The sequence below is a fragment of the Acanthochromis polyacanthus genome, chromosome 16 (assembly GCF_021347895.1).
Source record: "Acanthochromis polyacanthus isolate Apoly-LR-REF ecotype Palm Island chromosome 16, KAUST_Apoly_ChrSc, whole genome shotgun sequence".
NCBI classification, from domain to species: Eukaryota; Metazoa; Chordata; class Actinopteri; family Pomacentridae; genus Acanthochromis; species Acanthochromis polyacanthus.
Genome location: NC_067128.1, coordinates 4,626,941 through 4,652,401, shown reverse-complemented (window position 1 = coordinate 4,652,401; position 25,461 = coordinate 4,626,941). Strand labels below are relative to the sequence as shown.

The 25,461-nt window shown below is 42.6% G+C and overlaps 1 protein-coding gene across 1 annotated transcript in view; it reads right to left on the bottom strand.

The window, feature by feature from the left end:
* The window catches only part of atad2b (ATPase family AAA domain containing 2B), a 100,328-nt gene that overhangs the window by 48,792 nt on the left and 26,075 nt on the right, over nucleotides 1-25,461 (bottom strand). The window contains exons 20-24 of the mRNA XM_022194688.2: nucleotides 23,327-23,462; nucleotides 14,907-15,100; nucleotides 14,663-14,822; nucleotides 12,204-12,326; nucleotides 7,025-7,153 (exon numbers count right to left, since the gene is read on the bottom strand). Coding sequence (XP_022050380.2) covers nucleotides 7,025-7,153; nucleotides 12,204-12,326; nucleotides 14,663-14,822; nucleotides 14,907-15,100; nucleotides 23,327-23,462 — 742 coding nt within the window. The remainder of the gene's footprint in view (nucleotides 1-7,024; nucleotides 7,154-12,203; nucleotides 12,327-14,662; nucleotides 14,823-14,906; nucleotides 15,101-23,326; nucleotides 23,463-25,461) is intronic.

Sequence of the window (25,461 nt, the reverse complement as noted above, 5' to 3'; positions counted from 1 at the left end):
GCGCTCAATCATTCCACTGCAACTCTCCAAGCTCATTTCTCCCAGGCAGAAGTATAAGCTGTTTACAATAATATATATGGTTATCTGCATTGCACGGAAATAAAAAACAGACATTAAAACCCTGTGAAGAGGATCATCACCCAACCTTGTAAATTGTGCACACTTAGTACGCAGCACGACTACGTGTGGCGCTACGCTGGGAGAGAAAAGATCCACATACACAGAATGAATCTTCAAAGACACTAACACCGATGTCAGCTCATCTGCACCCCAAAACAATAAATGGAAGCAAGAGGCATCACGGTTGATTTTACATTCATTTCACGCTTGGTGCCACAATGATCCAAGAGGCATCTGTGCCCACAAAATGGCAGCTTATGCTCAGGGCTTTGCATGCATTGCATGGATTTTATTAAGTGAGCACCACGGGGTGTCAGAGTGTGCAAGTCAAGATTGCTTTTGCCTGGTAGCCAAGGAGTACCTTGAGGAGAATCGGTGTCCAGCTCTAATAACTAATAATAACATCGTCTCAGCTGCAGGCAAGGTTCTTTGTTTTGCGTTGTTGGCCACTAGTATGTTTTAATGTTGGCCCTTAAGAAGCTGAGGAAATATTGTATCCACAGAACAAGATGATTCATCACCTCTGGTCTGTGCCGGATGCCGTTCAGAAGGGTTCGTGGTATGTGCAATGGAAAAGGAAACGTGCAATTTACTACATCTGATATAAACCGCTACTGAATAGAAATGATCCAATCTGAATACAGAGATCGATCGGTGCAAAAACACACACTGCTGTGCACAAGGCCCCTTAGATGTTTAGATTCTTATCATGTGATATAATGAGGAAGGCAGTTGAACGGTCTGATAATTTGTTCTGCAGCATTAGAACCCTCCCAGCATACAGTCAGAGTCATAAACAACAACCTTAAGCCACTAGAAGCACAGAGTCCAAGCATCAAATCACATGGACTTAATCGAGCTCTGATCTCAACATCATCAAGTCAGCGTGGGATTATGTGGAGCAGAGGCAACAGATACGGAGACAGAATAAATCCACAGAACAACTGTGGCAACATCTCCAACTTGCCTGGAACAACTTATCTGCCACGTACGTTGAAAGACTGTGTGCAAGCGAATCAGGGAGGAGTGGTGCTGTTTCACAGGCAGCGAGTGGCTACGTAAATGATTTTGTTTTGTTCTGCATGTGCATGAAGTTAAAAGATAAATGAAAACCCCTTGTGGCATTTTTTGGGCTACTGCAGTGAATACATGTCAGTGTTTTCCACTAAACCACAAAATCACAAGCAGCTTCTGAGTGTTTTTATGATCCTGTCATGTTTTTCCTCACTGTGGGATAATTTTTCACTGCGGTGAAAAATCCTGCACCTCTATGGAAAAAGCACAGCCATGGCTACAAATTGTCTTTGGTGTGGTACAACAAAATCAGAATGCAGTAAAAATTTATGAAAAACTGCAATCAGTATGTAAAATATTTTTTAAAGTGTTTAAACATGGTGCATGCATACTATAGATATTTTGCAGCTTATGTTGTTGATTTGTTTCTATACCCGTCAGCACTTTGCTCTGTGTAAACACTGACTGAAGTTCAGCCGAAATATCCCTGGATTTATGTCATGTTACTGTAGGTCGCAGCAGAATCAGTTACGGCTTCACAGTTGAACCAAGGAGCACAGATTTTTTTTGTTCTTGTGGAACCTGACGTAAAGGATATGTGTAGTATGAAGAAACTGTGACGAAATATTCTGACTGTAAGCTTCGACTTGGTTTTCGAGCAGAGGAGCACGTCACCGACAAGTAGCTCAAGAACTTTCAGAAAGTTGAAAATTTGACGATTCTTTCTGTTTTTACAGTTTCTGTCTCGGATAAATGGCTTCATTTTGGCGATTTTTCAAAGATAACTTGCCTTTCAAACCGGCCAGTGGGTTTCAAGGTGCAGAAGGTTAATTACTTAGCCTACAACTGTCTAATTTGCCTTGCCACAGTTTCATAAATGGGCCTATTTAGACAGTTTATGACTGATTATACCAACTTGACCTCCGCTGTCGGCATGCACTTAAAAGTGGCTACGACTACATGCTGCTAACATTACTTCTCACATACATTTAACAAAGAGAGAGTCGCTTACTTTCCAAAACAAGAGGCCACTGCACCTACATCACACCCAGGTTGCATCCAAGGGATCCTTCCTAACCATTAGCTTTGTATTTGTCACTAAGTCTGTTAAGAAATTAAAATATTGGCACCTTTTATTCAGTATTATTGAATAATGTATTAATATATCTTAATCTCTGGCCCATTTTTAAATGAAATTCACTGAAATACTGAGTCAATTCAGCACAGGCTGAGTAGAAGTTTATAAAAGCAGCAACAGTAATAACAGGTTTGTAGCTGCTGCATGTTAGACAAAAGGAAACGTTACAGACATCAGCTAGCATGCAAAACACAAAGGCTTCAAGGTTAAGTTTATTCCTTTCGCATATGTAGCAGGTGCTGTGTCAAAGTAAATAGAAAAGGCACAGATGAGAAAATCTAATTAGTAAAATTGCCTCCTTTGTGTTCCTTAAACGAACAGAAAGGAAAAGCGCCTTCCTATTAACCTATTTCCCTGTGCACTGTGACCATCACAGCACATCACAAGCTGTGTGCCTGCTGTCCTTTTGTCCTGAGCAAAGAGAATCCAGGCCATCCTTTTTACGCAGTAACTACACCAGCCTGGGGTAAAAAAAATAGTGTTTATTATGACTTTAAATATCCCATCAAGGTCTTATGATGGATTGACACTGGCAATGGGGGAGAGGAGCTGTCTGTTTACTGCGACGTGAGATACAAGGCAGGGGGAGAAGCAACACACAGCAGTGTTCCATCTTACATGAATGCAGAATGGTGGCTGTTGCCTTGGGCATGCTATTGAGTGACGCAGAGGACACATTATGCAGCATCTGCACCATTATTCTTTTCTTCCACAAACAGTTCAACAGTTGAATAAGGACAATCTTCTTTAAGTGGCAGTGGAAAAACACTGATGAACTGTGGCAAGAAGAAAAGAGGAAAGCACTGCTGGAGGTTTTTGCCAAAGTGAGAATGAAGCAAACTACTTGAAATTGAAAGCAAGAGAATAATCAAAAATTTATATTTAGTTAACGAATCAATCAACATGCGTCTTCTCACAGACAAAAAAATGCTGATTTAGCCTGAGAAATATTCATCTGTGAATGAGGGGAAAACTGTGAGAGCTCAATAATGAATGAACAGAAGGCACTTTCTATGAACCAGATCTATGTGGAGATGCACTGTGGATGAACCCAGGCCCGTGGCCCAGGTAATGGGCCTTGAGTTTTTCTGTTCCTCCTGGGATGGAGTGGCAGGAGAGAGTAGGGGGAGGGTAGAAGAATAAAGAAGGGCTGAGAAAGAGTAGAGAAAGATGACAGGGCTATCCATGCATTCTAATTCCTGTTTTCCCGTGCATTAACAGCAGCGAGGTCTCCCATCTCACAGACCCTCAGCGACCTGGAAGCAGCTGCCCCGACCATCTACATCTCAACAACTGGGCTCATCTGCGGCTTTTAACACCTGGTTTCCCAAATATCCCCCTCCAAAAAAGCCTCCCACAGAACTTTCTCCATGCTTCCAAATAGAGCACTTCATCCCCATCACCACTCTTTATATCTGAATGTCAGAGGCAATTCTCAGCTCCAGGCAAACGGGAAAAGAGGGATGGAAGGAGAGAAGAGGGGGGGAGACGTGGCCCAGATAAAAGCCCTATAGAGCTGCAGATACCAAAACAGCTCCAGATAGCCTCCCCCACCTCTCTCCCTTTACCCTGCAGGTAATGATCTAGGATAACCTTCAAGTATCCTGACCTTCCGCAGGAGGGAAAGGGAAAAACCGACAACCCTGGAATGACCCGGCAGCAGCGGGAGCATTTCCACAAACAGTTGACAGACCGGCATCTCATCAGACGTCGAGTCACATCTCAAAAACATAACTGCCTCTGATCAATTAGCCTAATAGCTGCCTTGCTGAGGTGCTCCAGGTGAGAACTGGCAGCCGATGTCACAAATTAATCACCTGAGTTAGCCTAATTAATTAAACCTCTGGTGGAGGCTGATAACGACTCTCCCAAGAGCTTCTAAATTGGTGGTCCGCATCTGCGACATTTGGCTTTGGAGATAAAGACTGCAGGTAAAAGCAGCGTGTACGGGCCCACTGTTAGCTGTCACCTTTAAATAAAAAGAAGAAGACAAGAGGTCCGGGTGGATTAATTAATAGTGCTCTTCTTCTACTTTGGATTTATTTGTTACACACTGTCACAGATATGCCCATGAATAGGCTGGATTATGCAGCTTTTTAATAGGTTTAACCCTGTAAGTGCAGAAATTACAGACTTACAGACAAAAAAAATCTACAGTTACATAGAATGGGTATAGTTTGGGATAATAGATGCGGTTTTAGGTACAGCTATCAGGCCATTAGCGCACAGCTTACAAACTTTGGTTTAATGACTGGATGTCATTTTTTAACTGAATAAAACAACTTAAATGATGGTTTTTGTGACTGTTAGAATGTCCAGAAGGTGTAGATATATATCAAGAGTGGAATATATTCATCAAATTATTACATTTGAGTTCAAGCTTATCCTTCTATATCCAGCTTTTCCAGACCTCGTTCTTTCTAGCACCGTGTTGCGGGTGTGGCAACTCCCAGCCTTGGATTTATAATCCAATAGATGTGAAACCCTGTTTGGCCAATTATCATAATATTTGGTTGAATACATCCGTTTGCCTCGTCTCTTTGTCCACTTTGACTTTGATGAAGGTAATTGTGCTGAAATGTTATTTTGCACTAATAAAAGGCTGTGAGTTAATCAGTGTGCTCCAGCCTCCTTTTGTACTCTGGAAAATTTGCCGTCCTTGAGCTGAGAAGCACCTGCTTCAGCTCCATTTTTTCCTCAAAGATGAGCAGAGAACCTTTTTTCTACTTGTTTTGTCTGTGCTGCAATTCTACACATCTGGGTAGGAGTGGCAGTCAAAACAGTAGAATATAGGAGAATACAGTGAAATAATGGTAGAATATAATTGCTAAGTATAAGTTCAGACCACAACTGTTTAATTTAATACAGAAATTCTTGTTGCAGTACTTGAAAGTCTGTATTTGACACCAAATCTATTCCTTCTCAGTTAAAAACATATTTAACTAATCCTGAGCTTTTTGCTTGTTGCATTAGATAGAAATAGGCTTTATTGAGTGGAATACGATTGCTATCCCAAATGGAGAGTTGTTTTGAGACAGAATCAACACTGACACTTCTAACAGGAGAAGAACCGTCTTTGGGACGTGGCTGAACACTGAGACTGAGGCAGAATTCATGTATTTATTGATACAATTAGACCATATACTGACAAGTATCCACACAGACAATCAACCCTGCAAACAAACCTTTACCATTTAGTACATTTATTCAGATAATGCAAGTAGAAAAACGGAAAATAGACTTCCCACTAGTGCAAACATTGCATCATATTTCCTCCATGTGATTTCATACAATATACTAAAAAAACTGGAAATCATAATTTATGCATCTGACAACATCTAAGAGGTGAAAAAATGCACCTTTGTTTTCTGTATGTGGGCTGTACAGGGTTAATGGCATATAAATTAATCTGCTTTGTAAAAAGACTCTTCATTTCCGCACTAATTGATATGCACTGATAACATACACGAAACACCTACACAGTATTATGGGATACAATAAAATACAAAAGGCACTAAATCAGAGACGGTTCACTGGTTCCAGAGTTTTGTTCCAGTCTTCCATCGAGGCTTCATTAGTTTACCCTTGACTGAAATATTTTCGGGTGAAAATCGATAAAGTCTACATATTCCCTCCCTACTGTATAACAGGTTTTTCCTGGCTTAGCAGGACGTGATGAATTGCAGTGGGCTCAAGTCTTAACAGTATTTATGGTGGCAAACAGAGGCCCTCCTCTCTCAAGAGGGCACCATCTCCCTTGGAGGAGAAATGGTTTACCCACACAGCAGGGTTTCCATTAGGGACACTCTCATGAGAGACAAGCACCACCTAGTGTTCGTCTGTTGTAACACAGAGATGCACAGAAAGGGAATCCAAACATCAACAAACTGGCCATTTTGATCAATACGGCTCACTGTTACCGCCGATTCCTTTTCTTCACTTTGAAGGCTTCAACCTGCCCAGACAAAGAAGTGTCCTTAATCTTTCTCCTGTCTAAAGATAGATATCCAGACACGACACACAGCTTTCCTCCACAGCCTTGTACATCTTTGCTACGTCCTCATAGCTGTTGAGGGCACCTCTGCAAGCCTGTCTCATTTTCCTTACTTTGTCCAGGTGAAAGCTAGAGGGCATTTTTTTCAGATTACATGCAAGCCCCGCTTACCTCTGATTTGTTCAGGTAACAGCCTCATTAGTCTGCCCCCCTGCCCATTCCTGGCCCTCCCTTCACCCTTAGGCACCTGCCGTTTGCCACAGGTGGGCATGTAATTGCTCTGTGGTGTGGTCATGTTCTGAGTGGTTAGGAGCGAGCAGCCTTGCTAATGAGGCCGCTCACTGTGTTGCTTCTTCGCTGTTGAGAAATGTATCTGTGTGTGTGAGTAGGCAGGTGCGTGGCATCGCATACATCTGGTATGCTGTTGTAATACAACACAGCTGCTTGCTGGTGCGCCAGAAACTGGGAAAAAAAACACGCAGAGTAGGAGAGAGTGAAAGTTCTGAGTGTGCGAGAGTCAAGCAGAGAGGTAAAAGTGTTAAGAGTTCGGAGAGAAGTTATTTTGCACTGACTTGAGACGACTTCATCTCCTGCTTAGGCAGCAGACTCACCACTACTTGCGTTTAATTAGTCTTGTACAGTATGAATGTGAAGTATGGAGGGAGTGTGAGGTAGATACGTATGATCACTCTGTAGAACTCAGTCGCCTTGTTCAGGTTGTGTAGCAGTAAATGTGTAGACAGAGACGGTATACTCACTAGTGGTGCACTGTTTGTCAGTGGCCTCGCCCTGAGTGCTGCTCCTGGCCTGCTCCTCTCCTGCACTGTGGTGCTTTCTGGTTGCCACAGCGCCCGGAGCTGGAGTCAGCTGAGCCGGCGTCTGGAGGTCTGCGGTGCCCACAGAGGATCAGTTACTGACAATGAACAATACACTTTTTCGCTTTGTGTGCATGTGCAATTCTGTGTGTGTCGATGTGAAAAACACCTCTAAAAACACACTGCTGGCAAGACAGACTGAATGTGTGTGTGTGTGTGTGTGTGTGTGTGTGTGTGTGTGTGTGTGTGTACATGTGCAGAAAATGCCAAAAGACGAGGAAGATGCTGTGACAGACACTGGAAAAAAATGTGATCTGACAGGCAAAAGATGCTGAGTGAAGTGCAACTGCATGTCACTCAGCACAGGTATTAAAATAAATAGGGCTGTCGGGACCCAAAGAAATCTTGGTGGACTGAAATCCTATCTACTCTCCAACCAATGCAACGGTCACAGAGGAAAAAGAATCTGCACGTTATCTGTAGATGAACAAAATGGGCCACAGTTCACTGAGTGCACTCTGGTGTGCTGCTAGCCTTATTGGCCTAAATGAATTATAAATAAACCCAAAAAGCTACTATTTGCAGCACATTAAATCATTTTAACCTTGTTATTTTATACTTAAATGACAACAGCAGGCTTGGAACAGACCAGCCTACCCCTGACTAGGGCTGGGTATCAATCTAAAAGTTTCGATACCGGTACCAATTCCGATACCTTCACTTCGATACCGGTTCCTAAACGATACTTTTTTCGATACCAGTTTTACAATATATACTCTAACAGAATGAAAATTGCATTACACATTACTTTTCACATCTTGAGTTTAATTTTCCAGTGATTTCCAGTGCAAAAGAACATTTGCAAGCAATGTACAGTTCAGTACATTCTGAGCCACCTTCGGCCCCGGACCCTTCCTGGCAGACCCGGAGCCGGTCGCGGCGCACCGCCGCGGAGGAAATGCGCCAGGCGGGGGACGGCCCGCACCCGGTGAGAGGTCCCGCGAGGGGATCCTCCCGCACCGAGCGGCCGCCCCTGGCCCGCCGAGTTGAATCTCCCGGGCGGACTGCGCGGACCCCACCCGTTTACCTCTTAACGGTTTCACACCCTCTTGAACTCTCTCTTCAAAGTTCTTGTCAACTTTCCCTTAAGGTACTTGTCGACTATCGGTCTCGTGCCGGTATTTAGCCTTAGATGGAGTTTACCACCCGCTTTGGCATATACTGCACCGCGCACTATTGGCGTCTGTGGCGATGGGCGTGGGAGAGCTCAGCTGCAGAGGGGAGAGGTGTGGAGGAGAGTGTGTGGAACCAGCGTCAGGTTAATTAGCGCAGCTGGCACCAATTAGACTCACCTGATTCTCTCGGCAGTAACAGACTGAAGCAGAGGACAAAAGACAGACGGACAGAGAGGACGGGGAACGGACGAGCGGAGGACAGCGGACAGGACGAGGTCCGGTGGAGCGGGCAGCTTATCGAACGAGATCCTGTGGAGATCCGGCTGACGCTGAGACTGTTTACCGGAGGAGAACCGGCGGAGAGCCGGCGGACGTTGAGACTGTTTACCGGACGAGGTCCGGTGTAGCGCCGGGCAAGGAAGAGAGACTGTTTTATTTACATTGAGACGGTGTGGTGAATAAAAGACTTTGTTTGCATTGGCCGAACTGCCGTGGTTATTGTGCTGAGCAGAGCCGCAGACAGGTTCTCCTGTTACAGCGTCCATTTTACAAAAGTAGAGCCACGTTTTAGACCTCAGAGGCATCTTTTCCCACTTCGACGACATGCTAAACAACTGCAGTAAATTCAATGTACCTAACGTGAAACCTGTCTGTGAACGGGCAGCATGCTTTTTTCCGGCTTGCCGCAATCACGTGTAATGTTACAGCCAATCACAGGTTTGCTTTATCATAATCACGTGATAAGTACCGGAACATGGAACCGAAAGACGAGGCTTATTTCGATACTCCTTAGTACCGAAACATTTCGGTCGGTGCCATTAAAGAACCGAAGTTCGGTACTCAGCCCTACCCCTGACTGGATTCATATGATTCCTGGAAGTTGAAATCTCACACTGTGAAATAAAAACACAGATAAATCACTTGTTCTTTGGAGATTATCTGTCACATTGGTTGCAGAGTTTGCAAACTTCACACTCAACTTTTTGGACATCCATTTTAACCGCTGACTTCATTGACGTAGTGTCAGTTAGTTTGGTGCCGACTTTGACTAAAAGCTCAGTAAAAGTTAAATAAGTTAAACCCGGCAGTCTGCATTAGGTCAAAGCTGTGAAAACGCAGGAGTGTTCACAAGCAGTCCGTTCCTCCTGCCACCAAAAATAATGGACCAATCCTAGAAGGCTATTGATGTAGTGCCTTTCTCCTCATGACAGTAAAACCGGTGATTGACCAACCAATGGGAACAGTTGGATGAAAGCATATCGACCACCAGTCAACCCGAGGCTACAGCCCTTAATGTAGAACTGCAAAGATAGAATTTGCAATGGTTTCATGTTTCACTTTGAGTGTGACAGGACTGGAAAACAGAACTGGAGGATTGAGACACGCATACTCCCCGAAAATGAGACATTTCAACTCTGACATCAAGTGATATTGGAGCTTTTAGTGAAATTAATCACTGCTCCTTTCATCTTGTCGCGGAGGAGAAAAATCTGCCCGATGCACTGTGAGTTTGGAACACTGCTGCAACTGGACATCATGCAGCGTTGGACTAATTGATAGCTTTATAGCAAGACCTTGACTGGAAGATGAAATATTTATACCGCTGTATTCCTCCTCTCAGGCAGTTGACTTCTGCTCCTGCAATATTCATTTAGCATCCGTTGCTTTTAGTTGCTAAAAGAGGAAATCAAAAGCAACAGGGTGACTTCAGAAAACTGGCTTCTCTTTGATAAAGTTCCCTGCTTGACATGGAAGAGTCAGAACTTTGTGACCTCAGTAAAATGTCAATAGGTCCTTGTTCCAAAGGAGAATCAGAATCTTTTTGTGCTTGTACTTTAGCTGTCAAGCATTCATAAAAAAAATGTAACCAGAAAAAAAAAAAATCTGTATAAGCCAGGACAAAAAAGGGGGAGTGTGTGACTGTCACATCACTTTTAATGATAGAGAGAGAAAATTTCCTGGGGTTTGTACTCGGAACTAACAGTTTTGTTTACATAAGCCAGACGAGACACAAATAGAGCTGTGGTTAGACTTCTTGCTGATTTCATATGTGATCCAAAACTCTGGAATTGTTTATTGTGAGCGTACACCGATTGAACCATGGTCTCATGTGTGCAACTTCTGTAACTGTCAAATAAATGTGACACCGTGCCATCACATCATGTGTCAGTCAGCACCCAGATTCATGAGTCTGGGACTACAGCCAAGAAAAGAAACAGCTTTAAACAGTGGAAGAACCCACATTATCCAAAATTGGAAACATCGCATCTGGTCTGGAGCGCAGCATGTGGTTGCTTTTCATATTCAAAGGGTTGCATTATACACGTTTTTTCTGGCAGCAATGACACAATCTTCACTTCTCCGGTAATCAATTTACTGATAACGCAAAATTAACTCAAGCCACTGACATTAGCTGCTCCAACAGCTTGTGCTATGTGACATGGAGTACTGTATTCGTGTACGCCATTAGCCACCGTCAGCACCCCACCTATGAAATGAGAGCTTTGGGCAGTCAGCATTAAACATCACAAAACACTTTCTCATGGTGGTCCCTTACTGGCAAAACTGACACAATCCTAAGAAGTGCTGGTAGTCCAAGTGACTGCCTCCTCAGGTCACTAGAGGGAACTAAACCAGGTGTTAGACCAAATTAGACATTTTCTGACATGCATGCTCTTTGTCTTCTGTTGTATTGTTAAATATGTTTTTAATTGATTAAATTATTTAGTGCAATTAATTAATTAACCACAAACCATCAACATCCCTACACCCTATTTACTAGATTTGGCTCTTGTGACTTCTTCCTCAGAGAACAGACTAAATTAAAACCCCCAAAGCTAAAATGCATGAGATTAGAAGATTGATCACTCACCATAAATGGTGGTTGAAATCTTTATAGAATGGGACCTCCAGAAGCATTAAGTGTTGCAGGAGAGCAGGGAGTGGTGAATCACTGTGCAATCAGACTATTTTGAAAGGATAGTGGCCAAATATAAACAAAGATTGGTGCAGTTTTCATTTTTTATGTAGTTTTGTTTAAATGTATTCTTGCATGTGCACATACAGACATGCTTCGTGCAGGCCAGCTCACAGACAGATCTAAATGCTAATAATAAATGCTGCCGTTTAGTGACTGCTATTTGCTTGGGTAGGTAAGAGCAGTGTAACACGGCCACTGCGCTCGATGTAAGGAAATATGTTCACGAGCCTATTCCCATGTGGGCAAGTAAACCAACAGGACTATTTGCATAAGATTATATATGCTTTTGTGCTTAATATTTGACAACTTACATAAAAGTCAACACTCAGCTTAAGCGTATTGTTTCACTGCACTGTATGTGTGCTTCTATGTGCATAAGCCTCATTTAGATTTACCCGACGTCCACTCTGCTTGGGGCTGTTTGGTGAGAGTACAAATGCAGAGCGTCAGGCAGACAGCTAGCACAGAAGGTAGTGTCTGAAACACTGGAGCCTCGGGCGTCACTCCTTTCTGCGCCACATACTCTGCACTAAAAACTGAATGCTCCATCAAGTACTACTGGGTTGCCCTGCAGTTTTTCTTCCCTCAAAACCAGGTTTCAAGTCTCTGAAATAACTGATCAAAGACAAAAGAGACACGAGGAGAGAGACCATGCTGGGAACCATACAGCCAACATGGACCGGCGGAGACTCATTATTCAAAATAATGTATAATGCTAGATAAGCAAATTCTGCTTTTAATGGGTGTTATTAGTCTGCTGAATAAACTAAATAATCACCATTTCTGTCCAGAAACAAGCTGCACAGACCGAATGTACAATTTGGTGTCCACTAACTAGTTATTAAAGTTTATCATCTTGCAAAACTGAGCTTTTTAATAAGCAGCAAAGCGCTAATTTAGGATGTTTGGGCCTGCAGATTTTTCCATGTTTCAATTTTGCTGCAGTGTGTTAAAAATAAGCTATTACCTCTTTTTCTGCGCGCCTCCTTGATCTCTTCGCACATGCGGTCGAACTCGGGGTCCAGCTCGGCAGCAAATATAGCATGAGCTGTGTCCTTTAAACTGCATGCTCGGTGCCTGATCACCTTGTCTGAGAAAAGAGGAGACAGTGAAAAATAATGTCACAACACTCACAAGAAAAAATGGTTTTCTGGCTATACGTGTGGGCAATGAATGCTCAAGGATATGCCCTGAATGTTACACAAATCTATCAGTAGCTCTGCCATGGTATTTTTAGATTTCTTTGCCTTACACCATTAGGGTATGTTCTCTCCAGACCCCTATCATGCATGTAAGATAAAGAGTCAATGGCAAGCCCACCCTTACTTCGTTGTGAGAAAGGGGATTGTAGTGTTTTCTCACAGTTTCTACAAAAGGATTGCACTGGCTTTGGTGAGAAATGTTAGCGGGCAGAACTCAGACACGCATGAAAGCGTTGCGATCACTACTTCAAACATTTAAGACAAAATGTGCGTGCATACATGCAGGCACATATACATGCAAAGTGACATATTTTTAAACCGTACACTCATTATCCCTGGCACTCCTTACACCTTTATTACTCCTGTGCCTCTTCCCTCCTCAGATGTAGCACGGCATCATTAAATCCTACTTTTTCCCCCTGCATCCATGGAGGGAAAATAAAGACAGCGCTGCAGAGGCAGGCTGAAAGCATAGCCACTGTAAACAGGCCGTCTCTCATTACGCCAGGCAGTGGGAGAACAGTTCAGGCATAGAGTGGCAGAGGGGTCACAATCTGCCAGCTTCCGTTGTCTAATTGGAAGATGGCTGCTTAATTGCAGTGGAGGCAATTTGGGTGGTTGCGTGCACTTTTTCCATTGACAGTGTGGCTGAGTGTGTGTACACGCAAGTGCATTATAAGAGAAGAAAATGCCTGTCAGTGGAGGAGATGTCAAAGGCCAGGTGGGATGCCGAGAGCTCATCAGCACCCTCATGGGCTCGGCCTAACCTCCCCATCCAGAATAGACAAGAACGCACTGACATACAACACTGTTGCTTCATAGTAAAAGGGTTGTTATCGCCATTTCCCTCAAGCAACGATGAAGCATTTGTGACACAGAGCAACATTGTGGAGCACAGAGATATCACCCTTTTTAACATAAAGTAATTATTGAGCAAGGTGTGGAGGTCCAAGACAAGGAAACCGACATGATTGTACACGGAGGACTTCACGATAAAGTTAGCATGAAGGACAACCAGCAACAGCCCACTGAGGGATAATGAGGTTGTTTCCCAGCACTCTGAGAACTGGTGTGGAACTTCCCCAGTGGCATAATTGCATAGGGCCTGGGCCTTATTCCCTGGGCCAAGTGCTGGGTGAGCAGGCAAAGGGCCTCGTTAGTCTTCTTTATTAAACTGCCTAATTGCATTTTTCCCCTTTAGTGTATCATTTGTAGACCCTGCATTCCAACAAATGACCCAGGCCCTTCCCTGCAAAGACAGAGATATGATTTATTCATTTGGGCAGAGAATTGCTTCCCATTAGTATCAGACAGCTCGATTCTTGCAAGCGAACTGAAACAGCTAAACTCAGAAGGCGAGGATTAAAACGGTCATTTTAGTTAAATGGTCTAAAGCAGAGCGACTTGCACAGCTTTCAGTTACCATCACAATATTACGTCATGTTGAGGATTTGAATCTCGTAGCAGAAACCCTTTTCTTCTGCTTAACAAGCTCGTCTTAACTTTTTGCCCATTTCTTGTGTGAAGCATTTAAAATAAACACAACACATGCATATGTCTATGTCTTTCCCTGTCATGCAAACGCTAAAATAATAAATCTCAACAGAGTATTAGCATTTGCAAATAAGTTCCTACCCTGTTTGAGTGTTCCAGCATTCATCAGGAAGCTGATATCTAGCGAATGGAAAGGTGCTGAGATGGGAACAAGGATGGGCTAAAAAAAAATCATTTCGAATTGCAAGAGATGCAATTAAACTTTTATGCATATGCAGCCCTCCGCAGCGACAGAGCACAAATTACAATGCTATTTTCAGTGTGGGCGGTATACGCTGCACTTCATTTACATCTCCAAGTTGACTCGTTTGTTTTGTTCTTTTTTTTTTTTCTTCTTTTTCTTTTAAGACTTACGGCATTGTAGCTTTATTATACTGAACAAAAAGCATTTTTCAATTGTCTACTTCTTGTCATGGTTGTGTTGTTTCTAAAAGAGGTGCAGGTCTTGTTGTTTGAGTGAAAAATGAGTAACAATGTGAAACAATCCAGAAACTGCTTGAAGTTGAGATGGTTAACAAAACCACAATGCAGCCCTTTTTCAAGCATAATTGTACACAGATGCCGTTTATGCAGTTCATACGTTTCGTGTGCAGTCAGTGCTGTTGCTTGCATGTATACATGTGTGTGTGTTCATGAGAATGCATGTATGAGAAAGCATTTTGATCCTCACCTCCAGGATCCTTGTCAGGATTATATTCTAAAGCATTACTGCAGATGAGGTCAATGTCCAACAGAAAGTCCTTGACTGTCAAGTACTTATAGGTGTCAATCTTTGTCATGACAGTGGATAGGTCCATGGGCTGCCTGATCACTTCCAGGTAGTCTGACACCTGACACACAAACACAAAGCTCACTTCAATATTGATAAACTGTGAATGAGATATCAGGGATGTCACGAATCCATTTCACTTTACCTCCTCAATGTCGACTGGCTTGCTGAAGATGTTAAAACGTTTGTCGGTGGCCAGGCGCTTGGTCACGTCCCTGAGAAAGAGCCTGAGCTCCCGTAATGTGTTTTCCTCCTGCTCAGCCAGGCGGCGCTGTTCCTCTGCTGATAGGACTCTGGGGCCCGGAGCCTCCGCTACCGGCAGCACCTCTTCACACCTCTCTGTGGGGGGAGAAGCAAGAAAGGTGAACATTACGCTAAGGTAAAGGTTCACACAGCTTCCAGCTATAGGCAAGATTTTAAAATTTAACAGCGTTTGTTTTTTAGAAAAACCACTCCTGTAGTTTGAACGGGAAGTATCTTGTGGTTTGCCTATAGCTGCACATCAAAACGCTAAAGCAACACCACAGTTTCTGCCTCTGCTGATCAGTCATGTTGCACTTTAAATGCATGTCTGTCTAGAATTTGAAGGAATTAAATAAAATGTATTACTTGAACACAAAGTAGACAATATTTTACGTATAGACATTGCTGCATATAAACTAGAGATTCTAAAATGTGGACATCTTCAACCCAACAGCACTGCAGATCTGGATAATCGTCGAAGTTTCAAGGTGAGCACCAAAAATTAGAATCACCAATTCAGTATCAGACCAAATGTGAGATGTGGTTAAAATCCTTTATTTGGTCCAAGTGTTTTTTGTGGAACATTATGATGCCACAGCAACGTTGGTCTTTGACCTTTTGGGTATAAAATGTCACCACTTTTTCTATTTTGTAATAATTGGCGTGAATTTTTAAGATATGGCCAAAACTGGGTTCTGTGAGGTCAGGGCGACTTATAACCTTTGACCACCAAATTCGGTTTGGCTCCACAGTCCAAATCAATGTTTGAGCCAGATTTAATGAAAAAGTGATGAAATACCCTCCAGGTAATTACGATATATTGTATCACAAAATTGAGATGGACTAGAGGTCACACTGACCCTGACCTTTAACCTGGGGGGGTTACAGCTCCAGGATCTGGCCAGTTAATGACAGCAGCCTTTTGAAACTGAAAACCGACCTCCTCCTTTCTCTTCCACACCTCTAACACTCATCACTGTGTGTTCTTGTGAATTTCCATGTAAGCAGACTGGTTCTGGAAGAGCTATTTTGAACTCTCAGTTGAAGAATTTGTTAAAGACAGATTGGTTCAGCTTGTTTATTTCTGATTTTGTGAATAATTGTAAATAGCACTTGTATATAATGAGCACTTAGCAGCTGAGTAGGAGTGAGAAGCCCTTTTAGTTTGCATCCGTTCTTTCTCCTGTTGAAGTCTGTCATTTGTTTAACCTTTGTTTTCATTATTGGGGATTTTAGGGTGGATGCAGAATTTTTGGTTTGTTTATTTTTTGTCCATTGCTAACAACTGAAGTAGAACAAAACTTAAGTGACTCATATTGTGAAGCAGGTATTTCTTGAGAGTGGAAAAAAACACCACATGCTGTGTCCAGGCTCCCCTGCATTTGGGTTGTAACGTGTGCTGAACTGGGCTAGCCTTGCTTTATACTGGTGGTACTGGTGGCTCACCGCCCCTGAACCAAACAATATTCACTACAACTGGGACTTTTCTGCTCAAATATCAACAAACCTTGATTTTTTTTTTAACCCTGAAGAAACTATTTATGAGCATGGAAGGCAGCAGCTACACCAGAGCACCTAAAAGCAAACCAAGAAGGCCAAACAGCAGACGAGGAGTCCACAAGCCGGCGTCTCGCATCCTTTTTGTCCCATCAACTTGGCATTAGTCATGATCAAGAATGACGCCTCTGAGCGAATTCTTCAAACTGTGCAGGGGCCTCAGTTTCCATTTCCAGACGCTCCAAATCTAATTTTGGGCAACTTCAATCACTGTTCACTGAGAAAACCCTCAGGGGCTTCTACCAGCATGTGTCTTGTCCCACCAGGAAAGACAACATACTTGGCTGGTGTTATAGCTCTCTTAAAAACATCCATAAATCGATTCCACTTGCCCCCGCTGGGCTTTATGGATCACAGTTGTCTGTATCCGGTTCCATCATACAGCATGTGTCTTCAGAAAGCTAAAGTGACTGCAAGGCTGGAAGGAGTGAACTGAAATCTGACAGTGATCAACTTTCGGACACGAGGATATTGTTATTCCTGTAAAGACATTTAAAATCTGCCCTAACAGTAATAGAAAAAAAGAGTTTCGAAACAGAGACATTTCCCAGAGATTAAAGAAGACTGGAAAGCAAATTATGAGCTCTGAGCTAATCTAAGTAATAATAATTTGAGTTCAGTCAGGGACAGGATCACATTAGTTGCTCTAACTGATATAATAAAAGAAGAGTTGCACTAGATGTTCAAATCAGGTGAAGTTCTGGCACAAAAGCTCGACTACAGATTTGATGCACATGATTTAACAATGAAGCAGCTACTTAAAAAAAAAAAAAAGCCTGAATCCAGTCATCTGTCCGCTGCTTTTAATCTTCACACTCTGGTGAATGCTTTTAAAAAATCATAAAAAGTAGAACAAGCTCCGGCTCTGATAATGCTGAAGGTTCAACGCTCACCCACTGAGTTCTATATTTAGAGCTGTTTTTAATCTGTCAGTCTGTCAGTTAACAGTGGGAATAATTCACCGCAGTTACTAAAACCAAATTCCCAAGTTTCTGAATGACTTCAGAGGGCAGTGTTTAGCTATGACACCAGAAAAAGAAAAAACAGCCTGTGTCACATTAAAACATGATGCTGCAACAAGATAATCCTAGAAGCCTCAGTGAAAAGCAGCTGGATTTCCCTTGTACATTCTTGTAGACATTTTACCTCTCTTCCAAGACTTCAGTTGGAATTTGAGAAGCCTTCTGGATAAGAGGTGAAACTTCTTCAAAAACCTAAAAGAGAATTCCAGTTTCTTTTTACTGACGTTCCCAGGATTACATTGACCTGGCTGACTGAGAATCTGCAGACTTAAAACAAGATACCTTCAAGTTACAAACAAAAAAACTTCTCGTGTGAAGCAATATGCTTTTTATTTTGTTGGAACACGCATGAATGTACGGAGGAATAAGCCTCATATTTACATGATGTGACTGAGTTCTTCTTCATGCCTGAACTCAAACATGGTCAGATTCTCCTGTGACTGAGCATGATGGATGATACTGTGAGATAATACATGAATCTGTGAAGCCTTCAGTGCCCCTCCAGCCAATCAATGAGAAATGACACCCTCTCTAGAGGGCCGTACTCATTCCTCCTTCTGTAAAGGCCTGTGCATTTTAAAATCCTTCGTTTTGCATGCATACTTATTACAGTGTCATCTACCATGTTCAACAGAAGCAGAAAGCAGTCACCAAACATGAACTACAGAATAGCGCTGAGCGTCTTCTTGTAATCTGTATACAGAACCAAGAGAGCATCCCTAAGCTCTTATAAACATCCTGAATAAACATCTGTGGACCTTTCATCAGCTTTCAACACCATACACTCACATCTGTCGGGTCAGAAGTTCACTGACACTTATTCTCGGTGAGATTTCCTCACATGCAGGATGCTAAAAGGGAGTGTAAATGGTCCATTTTCCAAGCTGACATCCACTAACTGTCCCCAAGGATGGATCCTCTTTCCTCTACTGTACACTAATGGCTGCTGCTGCTACATGAATGACAACCCTCATGTCTAGAAGAAGATGCAGACTGTTAAATATTGAGGAAACTTCCCACAGTCCTGTTGACTATTTTATAAACTGCCGTGCTGAATAGTTTTTCGTGCTGAAGGACATGTACATTGATTTTCTTACCCTCCTCCTGACATTACAGTGATTGATGGCCAGAATATAGAAAGAGTGCAGTTCTACAAGTATTTGGGAACTATACTAGACAAACTGACATTTGAGAGTATTACTGACATGGTGTACAATAAAGAAAAACAGCAGCGTCTCTTTTGTCTCAGGAAGTTCCAGGATGACAGGACCCTGATGACAATGCTTTATTGATCTTTTATTGAGTCTGAGCAGACTTTCTTACCTCATCTGCTGGTATCAATCTCTCAAGGTCAAACACAAAAACGTTCTCAATAAGGCGGTTAATATCTGCTACGAAATTACTGCCACTGCACAGACCCCTTTTGACTTTCATTGATTTAGCATCACCCACGGGCCCTGTTGTGCTTTGCAGCTTCGCCTCCTTTGTTTGTTAATTATATTACGAAGCAATAAATAACTTTACCAAATCAAACACAGCTGCCGTTATTTTGCCTCCCTTTACCTTAGCTGAGCTGGGACACAACAGCAGGAAATCCTGTAGGATCCTCACAACAAACACTTCTATAAGAAAGCAGAATCCATCCTGTTTGATTGTTTCCATCCTTTACATCAACAGTCTCAGCTTCTGACATGTGGTACCCTCTTCAGACTTCCACTAGCTAAAACCAACAGATTCAAACACTCCTTTCTACCCTCTGCCAGCTCCTTCCTAAACTCCAGGAGGAAAATGCAGCTATTTGCAGAATGTTTCAACCGAGTATCTTTCTGGTCTTAAAGTTGCATTTATGTGTGTCGTGTTTTATGTTTGCTAAACTTCTGCATCCCACTGCTGCATAACCAATTGCCCCACTGGAGACAAATTAGTTTACTAATTGACTGACTGGTACGGCTGGAAACCAGTTTCAAAATTCTCGTTTTAAAAGGAATCATTAAAAAAAAAATTTATGGTCAGCTTTGTTTGTCAGTTGAAATTTCACTCATGCTAGTTACAAATGAGGGCTGCACAGTGGTTTAGTGGTTAGCGGTTAGCGGTTAGCACTTTCGCCTTGCAGCAAGAAGATCCCCGGTTCAAATCCTGGGATCTTTCTGCATGGAGTTTGCATGTTCTCCCTGTGCATGCGTGGGTTTTCTCCGGGCACTCCGGCTTCCTCCCACAGTCCAAAAACATGCTGAGGTTAATTAATTGGTTACTCTAAATTGCCCGTAGGTGTGAATGTGAGTGTGATTGTGTGTCTGTATATGTAGCCCTGTGACAGACTGGTGACCTGTCCAGGGTGTCCCGTACCTTCACCCGAGTTAGCTGGGATAGACTCCAGCACCCCCCATGACCCTAGTGAGGATAAAGCGGTGTACAGAGAATGGATGGATGGACAGTTACAAATGAACAACGCAAACATACACTCATCGAGAGAATGCTAAGAGTGTGCAAAGCAGTAACCAAAGCAAACGGCGGTTATTTTGAAGAATCTAAAATATAAAATATGTTTTGAGCTTTTCACACTTTTTTGGCTTACTACATAATCCCATATGTGTTCATTCATAGTTTTGATGCCTTCAGTGAGAATCTACAATGTAAATATTCATGCAAACAAAGAAAAAACATTAAATAAGAAGCTGTGTCAAAACTTTTGACTGGTAGTGTATATCCTATATCTACTGGGATTCGTCTCTGCCATGCAAGTTAAATGCCTGCATGTGTTCCCATCTCTTAATGCTCTTAAAATCTTTATACATGGTGAATTTGGCATTATTCTCAGCTAATTCTCCAACTCGTACATGGCTTTGAGAGGTAGGTTATCGTAAAATAAAAAAAGAAGGCAAAACGACATTATCTATTTGACCCAGAAACTGTACAAACAGAAAGAATCGTGGCATTTTCAACTCTTCAATGATCAGTGAACTCGTAAAATTTGACACATTGCTCAAACAAAAACTTTGTTACTCCTCAGCACAACCATGAAGCCAGAAATCACTCAGCTGCCACCAAAAGTCACGTCGCAAAAACTCTGGGATGTTTTTCTGCTGAACTTCAGGCTGTGTTTATACAGAGCAGATGGGAGACAAGTATGGAAGGAAATTAAAAATGTAATTAGTAAAGTAGCTATAGTATGTCGAGCCACCAAATCAATTTCCGCTTTTTTGTAATTTCATGCTTTATGGCATTTGATAAACCAAAAATGTCTTTCACTATCCTGCACAATGAATATTTTCCAAGTTCTCTCTCCTTCTAGTTATGGTTGTTCTGTTTGCATAGACCTGCAGGACTTTGTGTTGCAGTGAAAAATGAGTCCACATTGAGTAACAATGTGACAGGAGCAAAGCAACGCCCAGAGACAGCTCAGGGTTCAGAGGGTTAACCTGCTGTAACTGAGCTGTTGATTAGCAGGTGAATCCTGACCTGTAAAAGACAACTTCACTGCTGCCACAAAACACTTTACAGGGATGGGATTGGACTCCACTGTTGTTTCAGTAAAGAAACTGAAGTAAACACAAAAAAATACAAAACCAGAAAATGAGGCAACTATTGTTTACTATAGTTTAATCTAGCTCTGTGTTTCTGCTGCTAACATTTATCTGTAGTAAACATCGTTTCACAGGTGAAGCATGGAGGGCGCCATAGTAATATTACATGAGCTGGGACTCTGCTTCTCCTTCTGTTCTGTAACAGCAAACACAAGTATCTTCACTGTCCTTATAGCAACACTGTACTGTGACTGCAGCAACATGTCGGTACTTCTCTCAAACACCAGGAGAGACTCACTTTACACACAACGCATGAGTCCACATTACCAACGTCTATGAAGAGAATGTGGATGTGTAACCTCACCTTAAACACAGTTAGTTTAAACACAAAACACTTGTCCTCCAAACAAAAAGGATGCGCATTCAATGAAGGACCTAGGATCCCTGACCCATCACTATACACACCAGTTAGCAGTGGTTCCTCACACATCTCTGGAGGTCATCAGGTGGAAACCTCCCTTCAACGGTGTTTTGCATATTTAGTCCCACAACACCTCCAGGAGGCTAGGCGGTAAACTCTGGCGTCCCAGATTCACCCTTACTAGTGCCAGTTCACACCGCTCCTACACAGTCCAGACAGCACTGCCACATTCAACTGACCCAGACCCGTTTAGGAGATGCTCCAGGTAGTGACCAGTGCCGATGCTACCAGTTAGCTAGAGCAAGATGCTGAATATCTAGTGCCAACTGCTAAAAGGAGACAAAGAAACTATACTTATAAACTTTCCAAACCCCTCTAAATGCTCATGCTAGCTGCAAGACTACCACCACGTCCAAAGCAAAGTCAACATTACCAACTTCTATGAAGAGAATGTGGACGTGTAACCTCACTTCAAACACAGTAACTAACTCCAGTTATTCTTATACTATGGTATGCTATATTATATCATCAGTTTATTGTATAACTCTAACCACCTGAAACCTACCGAATCAGAATGGTGAGAACACAAACCATGAGTGACTGATTGACTGTCAAAATCTAAAGAGTTCCTCTTCAAATCTAAGTGAACATTTGTGCCAAATTTTAAGAAACTGCCTCAAGGCCCTCCTGAGAAACCACGTTCATCAGAATGGGTCAGTCTGACAGACGGACAACCTGAGAACATAATGCCTCTGGCCAAAGCCGTCACCATCACAAAGACGTAAAAATAAAAAAAATATTCACACACAGCCAGCGTATTGGCTGAAAGTGAGAGACCAGACACACAGTCTTATTTCAAACCTTATTCTTCCCCATTTCCTTTTAACACCACTCCAAAGAGCTAAAAAAAAATCTTACCCGAGGAAAGAGAAATCATGCTTTAAGATTATTTGAGCTGAAGACAAAAAACTGCAGCTGCACTCCTTCACAAACCCGAGTTCTGAAATGCGCTGAGGAATCGCCTCTGGCCAGCGGCAGGGTGGAGAAGCAAGGCGAGCAGACGCCCTCTCCTCCTCTCCCACAGCACCAGCGCTTCGCCCAAGGCATCTGCCGACATCGTTACTCCGCAGCATCTAAGGGTACTTGATTCACGAGCGGCAATCCAAACCCTGATTCTAATTATGGTTAATCGCGGCCGGGCCCTCTCATAGCAATTCCCCACCATGCTTCTGCGCCGGCCTCTCTGCTGGAAGTCGGACGGCTGTCTTAGTAAGGGAGGAGCCCCTGAAGAGCGCAGCACGAGTAAAGCGGGGGACCCCTGCCTTACATCAATGAGGAATCGACGGAGGAAAGCGGGGCACCATTTCCATTTAAAAGCCCGGGTGGACAGTTCTCTCTTATTGAGCTGGAACCGAGAGCTCTGGGAACACCGAGCACTGGGGCGAAGGCAGGGGGTAGATGGAGAGGTGGGTCAATCTTACACTTCACTGTGCACCATCCTAATTATCCTACATCTGTACTTTTTTGGGCTCCATCTGAGGCTAAATTAAATCAATTCCGAACATGTCAAATCTGAAACCCTCATCACCGAATATGACCTAGACACTCGCACAGGAGGATCTCTACTAGTGAAATAACATCTGCTGCTCTGCCTTACACTGGATCCAAGCAGGACTGTGGGAAAAGGTTGAAAACTCAGCAAGGAAGGAAGTATGCAGCCAACACTGCCCTCTAGGACTGACAGCAGAGATGAGTCATAACTGCCTCATCTTGTATGTGGATGAACTAAAGCAAATACCTGTATTCCTGAGGCGTGGAGGAGGTCTGGCAGCTTGAACCAGAAGCAGGTTGGAGAAGAAGTTCCTCTTTTCCTCTTCTCCTGGAGGACTCAGCGATACCACCTCCCCATAGGTCCTCTGGAATATACTTCTCACCTGTAGTAAAAACAAAACAGACAATATATTGCAGGAGCTGCAGACAGCGAACCTGTTTGCAGACAGTGCTACTAAATTTTTATAACTAGGAGCACCAGTGCCACTTGTAAATATGCCAGCTATTTTTTTTCTGTCAGAAGCAGCAGAACTTTTGTGCTGCTGTAAATAAGAAGCAGAAACATTCAGTAACATCATGCAGCCGTCTAAAGTTATCTGATGTTACTGGTTCTTCACAGAAATGGATTTTTGAACGAAACTTAAAGAGATTAAGCAACAAGAAGCAGCAAGAAAACAGCTGAGATCAACTGTCAACATGAAGGCAGCACTAGTTACTTATGACCTGTACAACATAATTGACATGGATGTAACATTAACATGACTTTCAGTCAGATGTTTTTAATGTTGCAGAGGATGAGGCAGTTCCAGGATCAGTGCTGTGATTAACCATCTAAACCGTCATTCAGATTTTTGCTATAGAAATGTCAACATAAGAATCTCCTCAATCTAAACCCAGTCAGAAAACAAAACTTTGGTGGAAAGTGAAGGAATTATCTTCAAAATGAGAAATCAGTCGCTGCTGGTGAAGCACCGACAAGAGCAGTTCAGATTTTCAGAAATGTCAAGTAGAGTAGAAGGAAATGGACCCTCCCTGCCAGCACCTAATAAATATATTATTTGTCATTTATGTTTTAAAAAGCATTATTTAACTTTATAATTTATTGTCTTGAAGTTTGCGCTGGTTCTCCCAAATGTTTCAGAAGGAAGCAAGTAGAGGAAACGGGGAAAAAGTTCATCAGGCGCCACGATTGTTACGCCAGAACCTAGTCATGGCATCCAGCTCCACTTAAACTAACAAAAACAAGTGGATCCATCAAAAGCTATACACTGACATTGTTTAAGTGACATCAGGTGTGTGTAAGTGGTTGGACATCAAACTTCACTCATTTGAAAATGTGGAGGAAAAAAGTTCCCAGTTGCACTTAACAGGCTCTTGCTAACCGTTACTATTTGAGAGAATGTTTGTGTTTAACAGTCCTACCGTGTAGCTAAAGACTGCTAATGTGAATCCAAGTACAACTCAGTTTAAGCACAGTTACATTCGATTTTTTATTTACTTGTTTATTAGGAGGTTTCAGCCAGTTGCAGCAGTATTTACGAACTTTTACAAATTACACAGAGACAGTTAATAAATAAATAAATAAATAAATAATAGTTAGGTAATAAAAAAGTTTCTCAAAGAAAAAGGAGCACTTTATTATTCCTTCTTTTCGCTGTACCGAGAACAAGACCTTAAAACCGAGGTACGTACCTTTACGCGCCTGGTTAAGATAATGAAAAAAGATGAGGTGACTCCACTGAGGTGTGGGATGTTTTACAGAGCGGCCATGCTAATTTACCAGCTAATTTACAGTCCAAACAAAACCGGCAAGGACAACAAGTCTACAAACAAATGAGATGGCAAAGCATCCATCCTGCAATTATATTATACTGCAAGGAATGCATATATACATATCTAAGAAGCTACCCACGGTTAAACTAACATCCATCAAACTTAGTGTGTACCTAGCTGCTGGGGAGAGGCGTCCTCATTTTAAATCACTGCTGACTATTTTATTTCATCTTGATAATTGCCAGATAAATAACAATATATTGTAGGCACACACATATACAACTCAGGCAACCTTATTTCCTGGTATGCATCTGTATTTGAGCTTACAGGGTGCTTCACAGATCCCAGGTTAGTTCTCAGTTGGAGCTCAAGGCCGCTCCCAGAAAATGCTACTGCTGACTAGGCACCAACTTTCCTCTTTATACCCCCCTCATCTGCCAATCACATCGATCCTCTCCCTTAGCCGTGGCATGTTTGTTCTCACTGCATCGCCTTCTGTTCTCCTTCTCAGCCTCTCTCCCTGCATTAGGCGCTCTCTCCCCTTCAAACGAGGGTAAAAAAAGGTGAAATGGAGTAAAAACAAGGAAGACAGTCAGGGAGCCGGAGACA